This window comes from Anser brachyrhynchus, assembly GCF_964034855.1.
Source record: "Anser brachyrhynchus genome assembly, chromosome: 2".
NCBI lineage: Eukaryota > Metazoa > Chordata > Aves > Anseriformes > Anatidae > Anser > Anser brachyrhynchus.
Window position 1 is genome coordinate 44,769,033 of NC_137695.1, and position 21,645 is coordinate 44,790,677.

The 21,645-nt window shown below is 40.8% G+C and overlaps 1 protein-coding gene across 5 annotated transcripts in view; it reads left to right on the forward strand.

Moving 5' to 3' along the window:
- The first annotated feature begins 7,429 nt into the window (after window positions 1–7,429).
- The window catches only part of ANO10 (anoctamin 10), a 119,356-nt gene continuing 105,140 nt past the window's right edge, over window positions 7,430–21,645 (forward strand). For 3 of the 5 annotated variants that reach the window (XM_080582698.1, XM_080582700.1, XM_080582702.1), the window contains exons 1-7: window positions 7,430–7,518; window positions 11,586–11,738; window positions 12,753–12,935; window positions 14,075–14,209; window positions 15,601–15,720; window positions 18,192–18,761; window positions 20,466–20,521. In XM_080582698.1, the coding sequence (XP_080438824.1) occupies window positions 11,600–11,738; window positions 12,753–12,935; window positions 14,075–14,209; window positions 15,601–15,720; window positions 18,192–18,761; window positions 20,466–20,521 (1,203 nt within the window). In that variant the 5' untranslated portion in view covers window positions 7,430–7,518; window positions 11,586–11,599. Of the gene's footprint in view, window positions 7,519–11,016; window positions 11,146–11,585; window positions 11,739–12,752; window positions 12,936–14,074; window positions 14,210–15,600; window positions 15,721–18,191; window positions 18,762–20,465; window positions 20,522–21,645 lie in introns of all 5 variants that reach the window. The other 2 variants (XM_080582699.1, XM_080582701.1) reach the window with 2 other exon arrangements.

Here is a 21,645-nt window from a genome sequence, read left to right on the forward strand (position 1 = left end):
CTCAGTACACAACCCTATTAAGCAGGAACAGGTCCAGAGCAGCCTGTCCTACCAGTTGTTGCACAGATCCGCATTTCCAGCCACACACAGAGATCCATGTTTCCAGCAGGTCTTATCTATCTGGCCCGAGGACAGATGGATGAGGACAGCCATCTCTCTGAACGGTTGTTACACACCACTAAAGGCAGCCTTTCGGCCCTTACCACCAGCCGTTTGTAAATGCCTGAGGGAGTGTCCTGTCTGTGCGTGTTTCTTGTGCTCTTACACTGGTGCAGTGACTACCTGTGGACACGTGAAATAATCTCGCTGTGGTCTAGAGGAAGGATTTCTGTTCAGATGAGCTGGCTCAGCTGGGACACAGACCAGCTCCTGGTACTCTCACTGGGGTTAGGAAGTTGCCAGCTTTGGAGCGACAACACAAATGCGTGCTGACAGTCACCCACTATTTCTCAGCATTTCCAGCTTGTCCGGAAGAGCAGGCAAGCTCTGTCACAGTTAAGTAGGAAAGAATCATAGTTATTGTCGTAGGTGTGGATTTAATAAAGGAAGTAATAGAGGATTTAATCATTTCATGCCTCAACATTAGCATTCGTTTCCTGGTTCTCTGCTGTTAGCATGGGGAAGCGGTGCCGGTAGTATAGCAGCGTGGCTTGACTCAGAGTCCTCGGTCCCATGGGGCTGGGAAGAAGTTGTGGCTCCCTCTGACAGCCAAGAGGTGTACGTCGCTCTGGCAGTGCTGCTGGTCCACCCCACTGTGCGCCCCAGCCCAGGGAGCCTGCCTGCCTTACCTGAGCCATGAGGCAGCGGGCTCTTGCCACACAGCCCAGTACGGCCAAGGTGTGTGCCTCCGATGTGCGGCCCCGCGCTGCAGAAAGAAGCCTCCATCCACCTTAGTACTGCAGTGACGTATAGGGGGTTATGGTCCCATAGGTTCTTGGGCCTTACGTGCAGTCCTAGTGGGGTTGCTGCGACTCACATGCAGCTTTAAACACACCCACTCGTTCCCAGGCTGACTGAGAAAGATGGTCTGTACCCAGACACCTGTCACTCTCACTGATCTGAACCGAACACAGACTCTTGGTTATATAATATAATGCCAAAACACAGTTTTATTTTTCCTAAAAATGAAAAAAAACCCTGAATGGAACTTTTATTCCAAGCTCTGTTCTCAGTACATGCCTCCGGATCCCCCAGGAAAAAGATTTTTAAGGGCAATATTAATTGTTAATCTTTTCTTGACTTTCACTTGACTTGACATTTGATTTTAAGAATGGAGGATCCTTTTTTAATTTAATGTTTTGCCTTAGCTTATTTCACTGTAGTACTAGCAAGAAGGAGCAGTCCTTTCTGCAGCTTAAATGGGGCAAGTACTATATTAGTCTGCAGTTCGATCTTGACAAACACTAGACATCTGCTTCAGAAGGAACTAAATGAGGAGAACAAAAATAGGATTCTTGTTTTCTATCACATTGAATTTCTAATTGCTTATTGGAGATGATTTTTACTAAAATAAAGACTTTTTAAAATTAGGTTTGATACATCTGAGTGTGCTTCAAATCAGATTATAGAATTATACACTACAGAAATAAAAGACAAATTCAATGACCTTGATGATAAAAATCAAACTTTTTTCTGTACAGACTTACAGTACTACATTTTAAGTAGACCACTTGATGCTAATAAAGATAATAGGCTAGTCTCTAATAAGGCAGAATTTATGGAAAAAAAATCTTTAAATTTACAAATATTACATCTCTGTATTTCTGAATGCATGACTGTAGCAGTCAGGTCAGGTTAAACATTTTTTTCATTTTCACTGAGTGCCTAGTGCTCCCCTAAACCGACAGAATATACCATATACCTTTACTACCCCATGCTCTGTATGTTTGATGACAGCACTGGGACCCATGGGACTACTCAGAAGGTGGAAAACTGTACCAGACTTTGTATTCCAGAAGAAACGAGCTAGATACCAAAAGTAGATCAGCACGTGCAGTCTTTTAACAATAGCATATGCACACCTCCTTGTTCTGTCAGTGCTTTGCTTGCCAGCTCTGCAGAAGAGATCACAAGCAAAAGATTTTCTCTTTTGACTCATCCACTTTAACAGCTAGAATTACGTTAGTGATTGCTTTGCAGTCTTTCACTGATTATGTCAAATGCCACTTTTTTCACGAGTTCAGTGTTTTGTTCTTGGTGTTGATGGCTTCTAAGGGGAGTTCCATAATTTTGCAAAGTCCAGTGACTAAGAAGTCCAACTTTTTATTTGAAAAGTGATGAGTGATTTATTCGAGGCTTGTGATTTTTATTTCTGTTTCGGAGTATCAGATGAGTAAATGCCAATATGCATCCCCTTCTGAAAATGAAGGGGAAGCTGTGTTTCTGAGTATGTAGATGTAGCATGTAAACCAGGCACAACAGTAATAATGACAAGCTTGGAAGTTGGAATTAATGGAAACGGGCTATCTGCAGTTTAATGGATTTAACGAGTTTTGTCATTTTCCAAGCAACGGTGAGAACAGTCAAACGAACAGATGTACAACTAATACTAATGGACAGTAAGTAAGCAGAGAAATTATATACAGACTTGCAAATGTATCATACAATGAAACTGTGTATACTGTATGAAAGGAAAACAGCTCAGAGTCTTTAGATTTAAGCCACTGGACAGCTGTCAAATCTGCAATAGTTTTGCTAGCAGTGTGCCAGTGCTACAGCCCTTGTCTAACTCGATAAGCCAATGCATCTCCCTGGAGAAATCAATTTATGATGGCTTGAAGGATCAGCTATAAAAACTTACACAAGTCCTCTTTTCGTAATCAAGAATTCCATAAAAGATCACTTCCCAACTTATGCTTCATGTTACTTACAAGTTAGAGTAAAACAGACCTTATACAGTGAAGATGTAGCATATGCATTTTATCTAGGTACTTTCTTGAAGTTGTCCGTAAGAACACAAGAAATATTTCATGAAGCGCAATAAAAAACTACCATGTGCACATCTGGTGTAGTTTGGAGCACATCTGGTGTAGTTCGGAACAGCTGATGATATTACAGCTGTCTGATTTTGGTTTGCTTAAAGCCTCATACTGTGGTGGTTCAGCAGCTGACCAGCAGCTGAACTCAGGCACAAGGGGTGAAGGACAACTGGAACCATGAACTTCTTCAGCCCTCCCAGGATCATTCCCATTCATAATTCAGAGCCTGCAGAGTAGGGCTGTAAGGGAATTTATCACCTCGTTATCTTTGGCAAGCGTTACTTTGAAAGTAGTGGCTGGAAAGACTTTTACTGAACACGGACTTCCTGAACTTGCCTCTTCCAAACCTTGGTTAAGCTCTTCCCACTATAATCATAATGTAGCGCCTAGTGAAGAGTTAGCATAATTTCCCTTGAGTTCCTAAATCCAGGCAGAGATATTACTAAAACAGCTCTTTGAAAAGTTCAATCTAGTGAAAGGCTGCATCAGGTGATGAAATCAAAGACTTCTCTGGGGCACGGTCACAGCATGGCTACCAACAAGTCCAGTTTTCTTAAAACACGTTAAGTTCTGCCATCTGATAACTCATAGCAATTAATCAACTGACTGTTCAGAATTGTTCCCAGCCATGGACTAACAAATAAATCATGCACATTCTGTCCAGAAGGACTGAACTTTGAATCTTGATGACTTTTAATTCACTTTCCTTGAATTCATGTATAAAATATGATTAATATATAATGCAGATTTTTTTTTTTACCTGCTCTCTCTGGGTAATAATTTGAGAGTGATTTCTCTCACCTCTTTTAAGCTTAGGCAGGCTGATTTTCCTCTTTTTATGCTATTTCCATTTGGCTTGACAGGACAAACAGTTTGACAGGACAAACTTTCTGCTCTTTCATGACCTAGTTTGGGATTAGAAACCTGGAATAAAACTAGGTATTTCTAATCAGCTAGACCCAGTGGGAAATGGAAGAGATGTATCTTTCCTGTACCTTGCAGATTATAATTGATCAGCTTCATTGTTCAGTGTTTATGAAACAAACATTCCACACTTTGACCCCAACAATGCTTGGACCGCCTCAGCATATTTATGTGGAGATTCCTGACAGGATGTAAAAAATGTGCCAGATATGATGTGAAAAATAATTTCCCCTCCATTTGCAGGAAGGTATAAACATAACATTTTAGTAATATTATATTACTGGAAAAATCCCATATAATCCTGTATAATCTGACCAGAAAAACAACTGAAGATGCGTAAAATGTCACCAAATCTTACTGTAACAAATACATCAATTGAAACTCAATTACAAAAAAAAAAAAGTAATTACCATGTTAACCCTAAACTTTAAAAGTCCCATAATCCATTTTACACTCTAATCAATATGTCATTAGCTTGTGAATAGGAAGAATATTTTACTGTTAATTGCTCCTTACTTGTTCCAGTATGTCTCTAACCCTAAGTTAAATCTTTAGAGGATGATTATTCCTATGTGTGACTTCAGATAAGAGCCAATATTCGTCTCAATTATGTGGCTATATGAAGTATGGTTGTCATAGCATATGTATATGTATTTGAATTACAAAGTTTGCTTTACGGAAAGGTGCTTACCTTGTGCCAGCTTTTGGTCTTACCCAGCCTTTCTTTGAGCCTATTAAAATCACTAAAATGGAAGAAAACAAAACCAGCGAAAGAGGGGTAGTTTTCTGTGGAGCTGCTAAATTGAATGGGCTCAGAGAAAGATCTGATGGGTGCCAGATTTGGTGGAAGGATGGGGCAGAGCCTTAGAGCTGGCAACGAAGGCACAGATAGAAGGAAATAGGAGTTGGAGTGTGAGTGAAATCTTACCCTTTCAGTAGTAGTGAGATGCTGGATGGGTACAGATAGCCATTGAACTACACCCCACAGTTTCAACCAGGTATAAAAGAGAATTTTACTTCACAGTGAATGGCTTCTTAATTTAGTTAAATACTGTGTTAATTATTAGTCCAAGGTGAAGAGAGACAACCACAGAATAAAAATAAGATCATCCTCTCTTGAAATTTTGATGGATTTTCTTTTGTCTCCCTCCCTCATTCTTTTTTCTGTTTTTTTTTTTTTTTTTTCCTACTTCACTACAGCTTATCCATTACACTCTGGCTATAGTCTGCTTTGTGCCTGACAGAGGCAGACCATGAAAATGCTATAATCAGCTAATAATCACAATACTGGACTACAGCAACTGATGGACGCAAGCTTGGGATTTGTATTTAACTATAATTATAGTGCAGTTGGCAATTTAGGGTGGGCAAACCTGATCCATCTTTAAATTAACTAATCCTAATGAAAACAGTCTAGTTACTACAACACAATTTAGTTGGCACAAGGTAATTTGCCTTTGCCATCATGGTCAGTCTGTTTCCACTGCGTCAGCAGTGTACGTGTATGCAGATTACTATGCACATACAGGCACACCCACCATCTATTTATGAATCCTATTTTACTTTCACGACCGTCGGATTATGTGCTAACCTTTATGCATGGTTAGCAGAATGTGAACCTTTTAGAAAGAAACTGATAGTGTGCTAGCAAGAATTCATTGCATAGCAAGAATGTGACACCTAGTGGATAGATGGTATTTGAGAAATATGACAGACCGTCAAGGAATATTGATATTAAATGACCCTATCAAGTAGAACAATGACTTTGCTATCAGAAAATACATTGATTTTGAATGACTATGCACAGGGGCAATGTAATTGGGTAATGGAAAGTCCTCACTGAAAGCTCAAAAGGTGTCAGAGAGCAGATGTCAAGCCAAGAAGGCCAGAGATCTCTGAAGACAGGAATCAAAGCCCACAAAGATATTGCTGGATACTGACAGGATGCATTGATTTTCAGCAGAGATTTCCAACACGGAAAACTCAAGAATAAAGTGTTTTTTAAAAAATCCCGTTTGTTAAATCTATGTCCCTGTAATTGCTACATTATTTTTGCAGGAAGTGAGTTTTCACAGTCAGAGATACTGCATGGTGAATAAACTATATGGTTAGGCCATTGAGAGCTGGACTAGACTGAAACATGCTTTAAAAGGTCTGACTAATACATCCTGCCCAAACTAGCTGATACAAATTGTGTCTGTTACTGCTCGATGTGGTGTGTAGTACCTGGATTTCAAGTATTCACATTATCTCCATTTTCTGAGTTGCCTTGCTTCAAGGGCTATAAATAATAGAAAGCCTCAGCACCAGAGACATTTTATTCTGGCTACAGAGTATGAACTATACTTTTCACTGTAAAATTTACAAATTTTAAATGTGAATGTATTTCCAAATATTCTGAAAAGTGTGTGTTCAATAATAGCCAGACACTAAAAGAACCATAAAGCTTATCCTCTGGCAGCTGTTATATTCTGTGTTGGGTCTATACGCTGGCTCTAAAGAAACTCTAAAACCAGTGGCTTTTTCCTGCAGTCCCATTCTTGTGGACAAGCCCACATGAAGTCGCCTCGGGGGCAGCTGGTTTGTCCTGGTCTAATTTTACCTGATAAGCCATTATCAATGTACCCATAGTAGTTTAGTGGCAGCTGCTGGTAGGCAATGGAGTGTGCCTTCTTGGCATATGCCACAAAGGCAAACAACCTGAGGGCAGTTCTTTCTGGGCTCTGGGAGACCATTTTTGTAGTCATTCCAGATCTGTACATGCTGTACAAATCTGAAGGTATATCTGATTTGCAAGAAACATCAAAAGGCCTTAGTATTATCCAAAATAACAATAAAAAATATTCAGAGAGCTGTATTTAAATGGCCTTGGCAAGCCCTGCAGGACAGTGAGCCGACCTATTCTTCAACTGTCCCTGTTGTGTGCCTCTGCTATGAATGGCCATGTTGGAAAGGAATTATATTTTCGCTACAAAAATCTTGAAATCAAAATGGAATGATGTGGGAGTCAGCCTCTTCTTGCAGATAACTAGTGACAGGACTAGAGGAAATGGCCTCAAGTTGCACCAGGGGAGGTTCAGGTTGGAAAAGAGGAGACATTTCTTCTCGGAAGGAGCAGCCAGGCATTGGGATGAGTTGCCCAGGGAGGTGGTGGAGTCACCGTCCCTGGGGGTGTTGGCGGAAAGGTTGGACGTGGTGCTTGGGGACATGGTTTAGTGGGTGACATTGGTGGTAGGGGGGTGGTTGGACTAGGTGATCTTGGAGGTCTGTTCCAACCTGAGTGATTCTGTAAGTGCATTATTCTACACTCTTGGCTGTAGAATACGACATTTGCAAATAAAACCAGCACAACGCTTACTGTGATCTGACTGAAGCATGAGCCCTTCAGACAGACATCACCACCCGCCCACCCTTAACGCCCGCCGCCCTCAGCGCCCCCCCTCAGCCCTCCCGCGCCTGCTCCCTGAGCCGCCCCCGGCCAATGGCGGGAGGAGGAGAGGCAGCGGTGGGCGGGAGCAGGGGGCGGAGGGGAGGGGGCGTGGCCACGGCTCGGGGGGGGGCGTTCGGCCCCGCCCCGCCCCGCCCCGCCCCGCGGATGTGGCGCCGGCAGCCGGCGGTGAGTGGGGAGGGGGCGGCTGCCGCCGCCGCCCGGCGGGGAGCGGGGAGGGGGAGGGCTCGCTGCCTGCTCCGCCGCCGCGGGGGAGGAGCCTCCCCCTGCCCGCCCACCGCCCCCACGGCCCGGCCCGGCCGCGGGGGGCACGGGCAGGGTGGCTGCGGGGGGAAGGGAGGGGAAGGGAAGGGAGGGGAGGGGAGGGAAGGGAAGGGAAGGGAAGGGAAGGGAAGGGAAGGGAAGGGCAGTGAGTCACCGGGCGGCAGCTCCTTCCCATCCCTGCGGTTCCGAAGCAGGGCCGGGGAGCCGGGCAGGCTGTCCGCAGGCTGCCCCAAAATGGTGGCGGGGTGCCCACACCTCTGCCACCCGTGGTCGCAGCTCCCCGGTGGGTTCTGCTGTGCGGGAGGAGGCCGAGCGGCATCCCACCGAGCTGTGGTCAGCCTGGATCCAGCTGGCTGCGACCTGGTGCTGACACCCCAAACGCAGGCGTGGAAGAGGGCTTCGGCCGCCTCTCAGGCGTCAGTAGTAGGAAAGCTAAAAATAACGAACGGCATCCCGTAGTTACTCACCGCACCGAGCACACTGATTCCCAACGAGTGACGGAGCAACTCTCGGCAGCTCCGTGCGGTTACCGGCTGGAAGGGAGCTCTGCTCCCACCTGGGCCGACCCCTGCTCCCACCTAGGAGCTCTCTGAAGCCATACCGCCAGCCAGCAATACTTAGTGATTATCTAATGCTTTTCGCTTTCAACACGCAGATCTTAAAAACTTCTTCAGAAAGTGCAGCATGCACAATGCAGCAAACGTTATATGTAAAATTGATTATGGAAAGTGATGCTGCAAGGTGGAATGACTGTCAAAATGATGTAGTGAATCACTGCCATCACAGCTGCAGTGCATTATCGCCAATAATGTTGTCCTTTGTCTGACTCATCCCACTTGTACAGAAGTGCATCTAAAATGTTTTAAAATCTAGTGTATTTCCTTTAAATACCTGCATATGTGGGTTCAGAGCTAAAAATCTGAATGCTGCAGAATTGTGTGTATATGAGCTAGAAGATGAAACTAAGTGGAAGCCCCATTAAAACTGGTCACAAAGGCTTTTTTTGTCAGTCAGAAGTGAATAGACAGGTTTATTGTGGTATGCAAAAGGTTACAGTATCGCTATATTACTACATTACATTATGGTATCACTATATATGGTACATTGCTCAGAAAAGAAAGGCCAAGGAGAGTGTTCCCCCTCTGATGGATGAGAAGGGTGAGCTGGTAACCACAGACGTGGAGAAGGCTGAGGGACTCAACCACTTCTTTGCCTCAGTTTTCACTGCCCATCAGGCTTCCCAAGTCCTTCATTTCATTGGGAGCTGGGGAGCAAAGGCTGGGGAGCAAAGTCCCACACACTAAGTAAAGAGCAGGTTCAAGACCACCCGATGAAACAAAACAAGGCTATGGGGCCTGATGACATGCATCCCAGGGTTCTGAAGAAATTGGCTGACGTAGTTGCCAAGCCTCTCTCCATCACATTTGAAAAGTCCTGGCAGTCAGGCAAAGTCCCTGGTGTCTGGAAAAAGGGAAACATCACTCCCATTTTTAAAAAGGGTAGAAAGGAGGACCCAGGGAACTACAGACCGGTGAGCCTCACCTCTCTGCCTGGCAAGATCATGGAACAGATCCTCCTGGAAGCAAAGTCAATGCACATGCAAGACAAAGAGGTGATCCAAGACAGCTAGCGTGGCTTCACCAAGGGTAAATCATGCCTGACCAATCTGGTGGCCTTTTAGAATGGAGTGACTGCATCAGTTGACAAGGGAAGACCAACCAATGACATCCACATGGACATCTGTAAAAGCTCGACATGGTTCCACATGACATCCTGATCTCCAAAGTGGAGAGAGATGGGTTGGATGGGTGGACCATTCAGTGGATAAGGAACTGGCTTGAAGGCTGCGCCAAGAGTGGTAGTCAATGGCTCTATGGCCAGGTGGAGGCTGGTGACGATTGCTGTCCCTCAGGGGTCTGCCCTGGGACTGGTACTGTTTAATATCTTTATCAATGGCATAGACAGTGGGATCGAGTGCACCCTCAGCAAGTTTGCAGATGACACCAAGCTGAGTGGTGCAGTCGAGACAAGAGAAAGAAGGGATGCCATCCAAAGGGATTGGACTAGCTTGAGAATTGGGCCACATGGCCCTAATGAGGTTCAGTAAGTCCAAGTGCAAGGTGCTGCACCTGGGCCGGGGCAATCCCCGACATGAGGACAGACTGGGAGAAGAACTCACTGAGAGCAGCCCTGCAGAGAAGGACTTGGGGGTTCTGGTGAAAAACGGGTTCTGACGAAAAGCTCGGCATGAGCCAGCAGTGTGTGCTTGCAGCCCCGAAGGCCAACTGCGTCCTGGGCTGCACCAACAGAGGGGTGGCCGGCAGGGCGAGGGAGGGATTGTGCCCCTCTGCTCTGCCCTTGTGAGGTCCCACCTGGAGTGCTGCATCCAGGTCTGGGGCCTCTAGCACAAGAAGGACGTGGAGCTGTTAGAGAGGATCCAGGGGAGGGTCGCTAAGATGATCAGAGGGCTGGAGCACCTCTGCTGTGAAGAAGGGCTGAGAGAGCTGGGGATGTTCAGCCTAAAGAGAAGGCTCCGGGGTGAACTCATTGCGGCTTTTCGGTACTAAAAGGGGGCTTATAAAAAAGACGGAGAGAGACAGTTTGCTCAGTCTGATAAGGACAGGACAAGGGGGAATGGATTTAAACTAAAAGAGGGGAGATTTATGTTAGAGTTTAGGAGGAAATTCTTCCCTCAGAAGGTGGTGAGGCACTGGCACAGGCTGCCCAGAGAAGCTGTGGATGCCCCATCCCTGGAGGTGTTCAAGGCTGGATGGGACCCTGGACAACCTGGTCTGGTGGGTGGCGTCCTTGCCTATGGCAGAGGGTTGGAACTGGGTGATCTTTAAGGTCCCTTCCAACCAAATCATTCTATGATTCTATAATCTGTAGTAAATTATGTGAAATACTTAATGAAATACTGGGGATCATGATTTCTCTATGGATCACACAAATAAAGCCGAGTTGTAAAAGCCAAACTCTGTACTTTGGGGAACATAATTGGAAATTACTTAATTTCACTCTTGGAACAGGAGAGAGAAAACTGCATGATCAGAATAGGTAAAATCCTTTCTTCAGTGAAATTAATAGCAGAAAAAAAAGCAAAACTTTTCACTCTGTTTTAAATTCAGTAAATTCAGTTTGTGGTATTTTGGTTTTGTTCTTGTTGGTTTGTGTTTTTTCCCCCTAAACCGAGTAGGTTAATTACCAGATTTGTCTTTTTATTTCAACCCTTCTCAGTTGCTTTATGAAGCATCGTGTAACTATCACTGTAGAATTGTTTCTATAAAAATTGCACAGTCAACATAATCGTTCAGTCAGATGATTTAGATTATTCACGTATAAAGCTGTGCTGGTGCCTAGCACTTTACAGCCGGACTTTGTCACAGAACACTTGTCTTACAGCTTTCAACGAGTCATTTAATTGCTCTGGGCGTAATCTGTCTATCTGAATGGTAGATGTCCTCACCTACTGAAGGTGTCGGAAGTTTCCTTGGAATACTTGGTTAAAGCTTCACAACCTTAACTGAGAAGGTACCTCTGTAAATGTATAATGTATTTGCATTCTTAGCAGGAGAAGCTTACGCTAGGTAGCTGTTTGGCAGGTGTCCTCTGCTGTAGGAAGTTGCAAGCTGTAGTTTTTAATGATAGTGCTTCCTTATTGCTTTGCTTTTCTTTATTTCTTTTCTTTCTCACCGCCAATACTTTGCTATACACAGCAAAAAGTTTTCCTGCATGGAGAGTGAGACATACATGCCACCAAGTACTGGCAGTATCTCCCCAAGTGACAATTCAAGAGTTACTCAAATGCCCCGTAGTACTATTTTTAGTAGGTCCATGGAAATGGGCACCTGCCACTCTGCTAAGCACAGACACCTGTATCTCACTATGGTAAAGTTTTGCATTCTTTAGATTGATACCAAACTTTTTTTTTTTTTTTAATAATGGTATTTTTGTTTTGTTTTTGTACTCAGCAAGTTCTTAAAAGATGAAGGAAAGCTGGTCTTCCTTGGATACTCTTGAGACAAACTTCAGGCCTCTGGTAGTAATTGAGCTTGCAAAAGGCACCAAGGAGGAAACCATAGAATGGTTCACTAAAAGAATTGTGGACAAAAAGGCAAATGGAGGTGAGTACAACATGGTCTTGTAGAACACTTTGCAATGGATTGACTGTCATAATATTAAGACAAGCAGAAAATTAGTTTTTAGGTAACTTGTGATATAAGTGATTACTGTTTAGCCTGTCCCACTCCCTTTTGCATTTTTGAAGTTGCTTAATTTGATTTAAGAATAGAGTATTGATTTAAGGTCACATGCCTGTTGAAGTTTAGAAGCCTTCCATTTTTGTGGTGAAACACTAGTAACCTCTTGTAATGTAGTTTTTTAATCAGTTTTTATATTCATCTTCTACAGTGTGTTTCTCATGTTGATTATGAGAAAGCTGTGAACCTCACCAAAATGAAGATGCATCCCATCTACTATCCTGTCCACCAGCCTTGGCACCATGTTGTAGAATTAAATTGAGTTAGCAGGAAACAATTTAGTCTTGATAAATTTATGTTGGCTTTTAATTATCTTTTTGCTGGGTTGTAGGTTCTTAGAATATTTCATTACTTGTTCCAATATGCTTCCAGGAATTAAAGTTAGGTTAATTTGTTTGTAATACCTTAGATTTTTCTTTTCTTTTATAAAGGCGTTGCTTATGACTGTTGTAGTTTATATCTTATGGTCAGTAAACTTTCTGTGGCTATTGGATATGTGGCTACAAACTTGCTTTCAGGCCTCTGTTAGGTAAGTTAGGAATGTGTCTATTTGAAAAGTCTCGTCTCCTTAAAATGAGTGGGACTGTTTGCAGAAGCACTGATTGCTTATGTGACGTAAGCTGTACAGGTATAGATCCAAACTGTCCTCATTCTTCCAATTCCTTGTCCGTGAGCACTCCACAGAAACGGTGCTAAAGCAGAGGGTGACCTGCAAGATTCTGAACACCATTTGGGTGCTGACGAAGCCTTCATTCTTCATGCCTTTGAAAAGATACAGCTTCAGCGCTCCAGATGATTAGGTCCAGTATGATGTACGCTACAATACCTGGGTTTTTAGACGTAATTTTTATGTTCTTTTCCTTATTTTTTACTTTAAAGGTGCACAGCTTCTGATTAAACCATTGGTCACAGAAAATGGAGATGAAAATATTTATCTGGTTGGAGCTTCCCACTTAAGGCTGTTGCTGGGAGCCGAAACTGTGGGATTGGTGAAGGAATGTAATGATAACTCAATGAGAGCTTTTACATACAGCAGTAGAAAAACTTTCAAAGATTTTGCAGGTAAGCGTTTTAAGGCATACTATGCTTACCATTTAAGGTAATCATAGTATCATTACAAAGCTTATATACATATATAATACAAAGCTTAATAAAAATTATAACCAATTACACTGTTAAATTTTTAATGGACTTTCTATTCCTTGAAATGGTAGCAGTAAACAGAAATAGGAAGACTGAAATTCAGAGCACTGGTGAAATTAGTTTTTTCTTTTTGTCCTTTCATGTGGCTTCTGTTTGTTTATTTCTTACTTTATGCTTTTGTGTATTCCAAACAGTTTCTGATTCAGTATAAAAAATTTCTGCTGAAAGTAAGAAAAAATAGTTGATTAACTTGAGTGCAGAATTAACAATCATATGGTATGTGTTAACATTGCAACTTAATCTCTTATTGACACTTATGTTTTGATGTTTATTGTATCATACCTAGCTGGAGAAAATAGAAATATTTTGTTTTAGTATATTTATATATAAAACATAATTGAATAACACTGTAGAGTCATTCAATGGAATTGGGGCATGATTAGTGAAGAAAAATCGTTACTTTTCCTCTTTTAATTTGAAGATGCACCTGCACAGTAACATTTTCCTTCAGATGTGCTACCTGCAAGGTGTTTAACCCTTCCCCAGTGCGGTAGTGGCTGAACTCATTTTGTTCTCCAGTTAAGCACTGGAATTCCGGGTTAGTCTTGCTAATACGTCGTGTGTCTGTTTCAGCACATCTTCAGTATAAAGGTACTTGGATCTGTCTGAACAAATAGTTTTTTTGGAAGTTGAATTGTTTGTTTGTTGCCTGTTTATTCAAAACTACAATCAAGAATGCTGCAGTGTTGAATTTCTGCAGTATTATTTTTTTGACTTTGCTTCACTGAAATTATAAACCCTTGAGAAGTAACTTGTTTTTCTTAGTTCACTTGGGTAGTCAAAAATGCAGTGGCCAGTGTGTGCCAGTTAGAGAAAATTTATTCCTAAGTTGTTTATTTTAAAAAGCAGACGTTTTGCTAAAATGTATTATTTGGCTGTAATTGTCATGTAATATAGATAGATTTTTTTTTTTGGTTCTGATCACTTTTGATAACTACTTGTTGCCATGGTTGTCTTACTGTGCTGCACAGTTTCTTACCACCTTCCTTTTTGTTTAGATGACAATCAGAATTTCCTTACAATGTCAGAATGTCAGTATATCATTAAACATGAACTTGAAAATTTGAGAGCTAAAGATGAAAAAATGATCCCTGGATATCCTCAGGCAAAGCTCTATCCAGGAAAATCAATTGGTAAGTAAGGTAGTTTGTAACTCGATGTCTTGACTTAGGGCCCTGTTCATAGCAGAAAAAGCTTACTTTTCTTGCAATTAAAAGAAATCTGCAAGGCATTAAATCACACTGATGTTAATCAACTTTGTTTTTTCAGAGTTCCGCAATGGTGGAACAAGGAGCAATGAATGTCCAGTGTAACAAGAGAAATTCCAAACAGATATTAGGAAAATGTTCTTTATAATGAGGGTAATCAAATATTGGAGAATTTTAGAGAGATTGTGGAAATTCTTTTCTGGGAGGTGTTTGGATCTTAAATGGACAAGCTCCTGAGCAATCTGATTTAAGCTGAACCTGCTTTGAGCAGAAGGTTGGACCAGATGACTTCCAGAGGGCCATTTTGACCTGAGTCTTCCTATGAGAATGAGATTCTGGCCTTATCTTCTTTTCAGTTGGATAAATTTTAACATATATTGATGTCATCCATAATTTTTATAACTAGTACCCCAAATATTTGCCTTTAAAAAACAAACAAAAACCACCACCAAACTATTTTTAACAGAAGCTGTAAGGGAAGGCCACAAGATGTCATCAAAATAAGTGTGCTCCCATTCATGAATAAATAAATATCAGTGGTTCAAGAAATGTAACTAAACATATATGCCAGATGAGTTTACACTGGTAATTTTTTGTATAGCTAATGTGTTTTTCTGCTTATATCAAGTGGATGTCTATGAGAAAAGGGAAAAACTAATGCGTAACTTCCAGTGCATCCATCCAAAAGAAAATTTATATTCCTTTCAATATTTCTCAGTTGTTTGCTTACTTGTAATTTCCTGAGCAGTTTGCTAATGGTTTACCAACACAGGTAGATTGCTTTCCATAACAGAAATCAAATACAAAATTGTTAAATAAGTGGCTTGTTTGCAATGGAGGTGTGTTGTAATTTATTAATTAGTATAAATTGATCATTCAAAAAAATTATTGTATCTTTCCCATAAAACTAAAGTGGCTTCTCAGACTTTCTCTTATTTTTCCTATTTTTATTTGACTTGTTATGCTTTTTGTTGCTCAAATGCAGCAGCTAGACCTTTTCTGCACAAAGCTACACGTGGTATTTCAGTTCCGACCTGTAATGCTTCTTGTTGTTCAAGCAGCAATTGGTCATAACTGCAAACTGGTGGATTGCTCTTTCTCTTCCAGTGGACAGCACAGTCTTTGTAGGAATAGTTAGAATGCATGCTCTCTGTTATAGATTATTGTCAGCTAACATGGAGGTGTATTTTACTTATCTCAAATGCTAGATTTATTTCAAAGGAACTCTAGGCTTGATAAGTACATAACGTAACCCGTTTGTTCACGTTAACTTTGTTGTCTTTGGAAAGAGTACTAGAACTTCTTTTTTCTTCTAGTGAGAAGATTGTTGACCAATGGTATTCTAGTTCAGATTTTCCCGCTGCATGATAGAGAAGAGTTGAAAAAGCTCCGTCACACGTGGTATGGACAAGTCAAAATTGGCTATCAACCTTTAGGTATGTGAACACCTACTCTGCCGCAAATGAAGTGCAGGGTTTCTTTTGGAGAAATTTTCTCCTCAGTTTGTGTGAGAGTACCAAAGGCCCTTCCCAACTTCTATTCCAGCATTTAGCCTCTGTAGAAGTGATACTCCTGTGTGAAAAGTAAGCATTGTACCAAGAAGTCAGTTGTTTCACTATCAGTTTATACCTTGTCACCTCCCCAGTTACTTGCTACAGTTCACCTCTTCTATTGCCTTTCTGCCCAAGTTGCTTTGTTGGCCATTGTAAACTGAAGTCCTTGTTTTACCTCAACTTGCTGTTACTGATGTTGGAACCAACAAGGCACTTAGGTTCTGGGTAAGGAGCCATGTACATTTTTGGACTTGCTGACATGCACAGTTGATGTCTTTTCATCAAATTCTCCTTGATTCTAAGATGGCTGTAGGATAATCTTTTGCTATAACGACTAGCATTGCAACTTTTCTGGAGTGAAGTTGGAGCCTGAGAGGATGTGCAGGCTGCTGTCTCTTGATTCTTAATGATTTTATTTCTTGTGGCTGCAGGAGGTCTGTGCCATATAGGCCTTTGGTCATAGTTTTCAAGCTGGAGGGGAGGAGAGAGGGCAGGCAGTTCAAAGGCACTGTGATCATCTCTCATAGCATTGAGTTCGAAATTGGCCCATTGCTCTTGTACTGGTCGGGCAGGTTTCTTCCTCTTTCAGCATTCCCTGAGTAGCTCCCTGAAGCAGTTCACTACTTGAGAAATTAGTGGCTTAGTGCCTGCAGGTTCAGTGTCAGTAAGCTTCCATCTTAGCAACAGTCTGCATGCAATAAAATCTCCCTCCCCATCTCAAAGCAGTAACGGACCAACCCAAAACTGTTTTTTCAAACTGACTCTTTGCAGGAAAGCTCCTCAATGCCTGAGATTCCCAAAGCTATTTTGATTTGTAGGCATGTCAAAAGTGTGTTTACAATTGTTTGATTTAAATTCATTGTCAGTATGAAGATTGTGTACTGTTGCTTGCCAGATTCACTTGAGCATATTTTATACACTGAATAAATTTAAAATGAAAATATTTATTAATCTCTTGGTCTGGCAGTTTCTTGAGATTCTTTCCTGAACTATAGAAAGTTAAGGATCTGTTTTGGTAATGCCTGCCTCTGGGCTATGGTGTAAGAGGGTTTTCTTCTGTGTTTGTCTCTTGTTTATACAGCACAGGTTCTTCTTGACTGACATCAAATACACACAAAATTTGAAAGTAAATCCCATGAACTATATGGGATATGGTTATATATATACTAGTTTAGGCATCCCTTTCATGTTGTGCTTTTTGAGTCTGAAATGATGCTAATGGTCTACACTTGAGCTCATTTGATATTAATTTTTTGATTGAGAGGAACTTTGGAGTGGTGATTTGGATTCTGTTTGTTTGCCTTTCCCTCTGGCTTTCAGAAGCTTATCTGATGGTAAGCTATAAATTTCCGCTGCAGTTTTCTGTAAACTGTATGCTGTAAGAATATTCTGGCATTGCATGCGAGCTTTTGATGTACTAGTCTTTTATGGAGAGTGCATGTACAGTGTCAATTCAGAGGCCATGATGTCATGGCTCTTTTATTATGCTGGTGAGTACATAGCAGCAGCATAGAAGCATAAAGGATCTGGTCTTCCAAGGAGGCAGAGATAAAACAGATTTCAGCATTCTAAACTTGGTTTACTAGGCATTTCTATATGTTACTATGTGATGCCATTTCTAAATTATGATAGATAATACTCCTCCATTTTTTTGTTAGCAGTAAGTTCAGTGTTTTCCTTGGAGGTAATGCATCTGTCATGAAATATATCCATTACTACCACACTTTTCAAGTCTTTAGAACACTTGAGCAGACAACTTCAGGGAGAACAATTGTGCATTTCATTTATCAGTTGTCTGCTGAAAGGAATGTCTCAGCCTGGTTTCACCTTCTGATGTGTTTAAGATTTCAATATGCCTTTCCATCTATTCCTTTAGTTTCTTGAGGGCTGGCAAAGCCCTACTAGTTCTTTTGATGCTGAGCGGACTGAAACAAATTTGGTTCTCGGGCCTGCGTATACCAGCAAGAAGCTTCAGAAGTCAGGTGTCACATACTTTTTTATACCAAGTGACTTCAGTGCCATCCTAGCCATTCGTTTATAGATTCTGATTTTAAGAATGTTAGTGTTTCTTTTCCTCTGGATAACCGGTGTTGATATTGTAGGTATTGAGATACTCGACTTCCCTACTGTCTGAGTATATGTAGCTATGTGTGTATATTTAGATATGTGCGTGTTTATATAAGACAAATAACGTTCTAAGTCTTTGGGATGTGGGAGGAGGAGGAACAAAAAAGCCATAATGTTCATTGTATTATTTAGAAAACTGAAACTTGAGCTAAGGAATTCATGTAAAGTCAGGTTTGATATACTGACGTGTATGTTAAGTGTCTTAATTGATTCATTTTTCTCTGCAGATGAGATTCGCTGCTACTTTGGCGAAACCATTGCACTCTACTTCGGCTTCTTAGAGTACTTCACATTTGCGTTGATTCCCATGGCTGTCATTGGGATCCCTTACTATGTGTTTGCGTGGGAAGACTATGACAAATACGTGATGTTTGCCACATTCAATCTGCTCTGGTCCACTGTGATCCTGGAAGTTTGGAAACGGATTTGTGCTGTGATGACATACCGTTGGGGGACGCTGTTGATGAAACGACAGTTTGAAGAGCCAAGACCAGGCTTCCACGGTGTTCTGGGTATCAATCCTGTCACTGGGAGAGAGGAACCAGTGTACTCAAGTATTAAGAGACAGTTACGGATTTATCTTGTGTCTGTACCATTTGTGTGCCTTTGCCTCTACTTCTCACTATACGTGATGATGATTTACTTTAACTTGGAACAGTGGGCTCTGGATTATCATGAGGAGAATAAGTCCAACTTTAGCAGCTTGATGCTGTATGTGCCCAGTATCATATATGCTGTCGTGATAGAAATTATGAACCGTATCTATCGGTATGCTGCTGAATTCTTAACATCATGGGGTAAGAAAGTTGTTTATATTCTTCCTTTTGCATTGGAAGTTAAGATCCCAAATGTTTAGGACTTTACTGTTACAACTTACTTGCAACTGTTAACAGAGTTGGCCATTTTAAATTCTTAAATTTATTTAGAGTGTTATGAGACTGCAGTTTCATGTTTGGTTTAATTTGCTTGCTATCAAAAGGAATGACCCTGTCTTCCTCTTCAGCTTCTCTCTGACTTTGGTGCAGAAGTCCCCCCTCTCAGATTTAGCTCTTTCTTTGGCTATATTAGCCATATTGTTGGCAAAAGGGAAGAGATGAGATTGTCAGGATAGGAGCTCAGAGGCGGATGGCAGGAGGAACTGTTCTGGAATCTTTAATCCACAACCTGATGTGGTGCAGAGGACAAGGGCACTAAAATAATAGAACAAAATCTAAGAACACCAACTAAATTGTCTGAAGAGAAAGTTTGCATATATTATATGTATGTACTAAAATAAATTTATATACATATATATAAAAATAGAGGTTGAGACTTCATGTCTCTATCAAAATATTTTCCTCTGGACACTCTAACAAGAGAGTGAATAGGATGAAGAACTCCTGGGGCTGCCCTACCTCCACTTTCACCTGGCATATTTTCAGCTAAGATCTCATTCAAGCAGCTGAGGCATAGGTAACGATCTGGGCATGGGAGTTGGTGACGAGAGAAGTTGCAGGGTCTGTGCATTGTGTCACAGCTGCTACTGAAGAAATGTTTGTAGAACTGCTGACGTGGAGTTGAAAGTCCAGGGTGTTTTTAAGCACACCTTTTACACCCATTTATCATGAGAACTGATAATTAAGTGAAAGCTAAAGTAAAAATCCCGTTCAGTCCCTTGAGTGCATCTTCCGTTTGTCAGGCCTGACTTCATTCCTGCTGTTCTGTCCTGAACAAGGTCCATAGGTGCCAGTCTCTCAATTTAGCTATGTTGAGACATCTCCTGCTAATGTGTTGCCTCCTCCTTTAGTTACTGCTTATCCAGGACTGTAAAGGTATTATCTGACAAAATAGCAAAAAGAAATGGAAAATCTCCCATTCACTTCCCTTTCCTTTCTACTTAACCACCCTTCTGCTACCATCAGCTTCTGTCAGATTATCCTGAATGAACTGAAAAATCTTAGTTTTAGAATTAGTAATGCATCTGTTGAAATTTATGTACCTTAAACTTGCTTTAGAGCTTAAGGTCTGATCTAAAGTCCCTGGAGATGGATACTGGTATTTCTGTGAGCTTTTACAGGTTTTAAATCAGATGCAATGTTATTTTTCATAATGTAGTCCAATTAGTTTTGGATTTTATTTCAGCCAAAGAAAAGTCACTAACTAGGTACATTTTGTTAAGTGTTAAGAATAATGGATGTTTTTTCTGTTACAAAACAGCTCTACTGAGAAAGAAAGATGTTGCAAAAGGTAAAACCTTTGCAGTAGGAAAAACATTAGAGTTGTAGCCAAAAATATGTAAGTCAACATCATGCATCAGCTTGGCTTGATAAGCTGAGTGAGGAACTGATACAATATAAATTGTTTTCCCCATAAAGCTTTGGGGAAACTGTTCCCCTTATACTATCACCTAAATAATTTCTACATGGAGGAAAAAATACCGGTTTACTTTTTGTGTAACAGTGTCTAGTATATGGCATGTGCTTCTGCTGTTCACTAATGAATAATTTTGCTAATGTTTATAGAAAATCACAGGCTGGAGTCTTCGTATCAGAATCACTTAATTCTGAAGGTTTTAGTGGTAAGTAGGTATTATAAAGAGTTATTTAAAAAAAGAACTGTTTTTTTTTTTAGCACTTTCCTAGCATTCCCAGCCTGACCTACAGTTTTGTTCAATGCCAAATATTTGCATAAATATCTGAATAAATCAGAGGATTTCTGTTGTGGTTACAGTAACCTCTAGACTGTCCTAGATGTCTTGTTTTATAGTGGAGAGTTGTGTTTTTATTTATATTGATTGTTTGTTTATTAGGATACGGGATACATAAGTTTTCTTGGTGGTTCTGGCTTCAACTGGGAGCTGTTTTTTTTTTCAAGATTTTATGGTAAACTGCATTTTAAAAAGTTCATGCATTAACTTCCGTCTGTACTAACATTCAGACAACTAGTCAGAGGAGACTGGTTATACATGTCTGTCATTCTGCTTACATACAGCTTATAGTATATACTGATATATTTACTTTTTGTCTCTGAACAAATTGCTTTTGTGCATGTGTATGTATATACTATAAACTGCATAGGAGCAGATTATGTACATAACCAAATGCAATATTGATTTTAAGGGACTGTACTGTAAATCTGGAGAAAAGTTTTATTCTACTTCAGCACTTGATTATGATTTTTCAGGTACAATACTGTGACTTATTTCTCATTTTAGAAGTAGGGAATATTTTTCTTGGTCATAAAACTTCTTGAAGTGGTTAAACATAAAGCTTAATTAACACATATTGAGGAACAGTTGTACATAGCTAGAGAGATGTCATCTGACACGTATATTTTGTTAAAGTTTTTTTTTTTGGGAAAAAAAAAGTCATCATCCTAAAGTAAGATCAATGTGTCCCTTCCATAGCATTACCTGTGAGAAAGTGCCAGATTACGAAACTTAGGTAGAAGGTGACAGGTATTTTTAATGTTCACATTTCATAATTTAAATGTATTTATCTTTGTACACCGTGCTTTAGGAAAGCATTGATCTTATCTAATGAAAATCTAAACAGAATCAATAACGAAAATTATTTTTTCTGACCTAAATTTTAAAAATGGTAAAGAAATTTATTTTAATGGACAGTTTGTATCTACATGGAAGCTATTTAGTCAAAGTAACTTTTAGATGATATTTTGTGTTTTTTCTCAGGACATGAATTT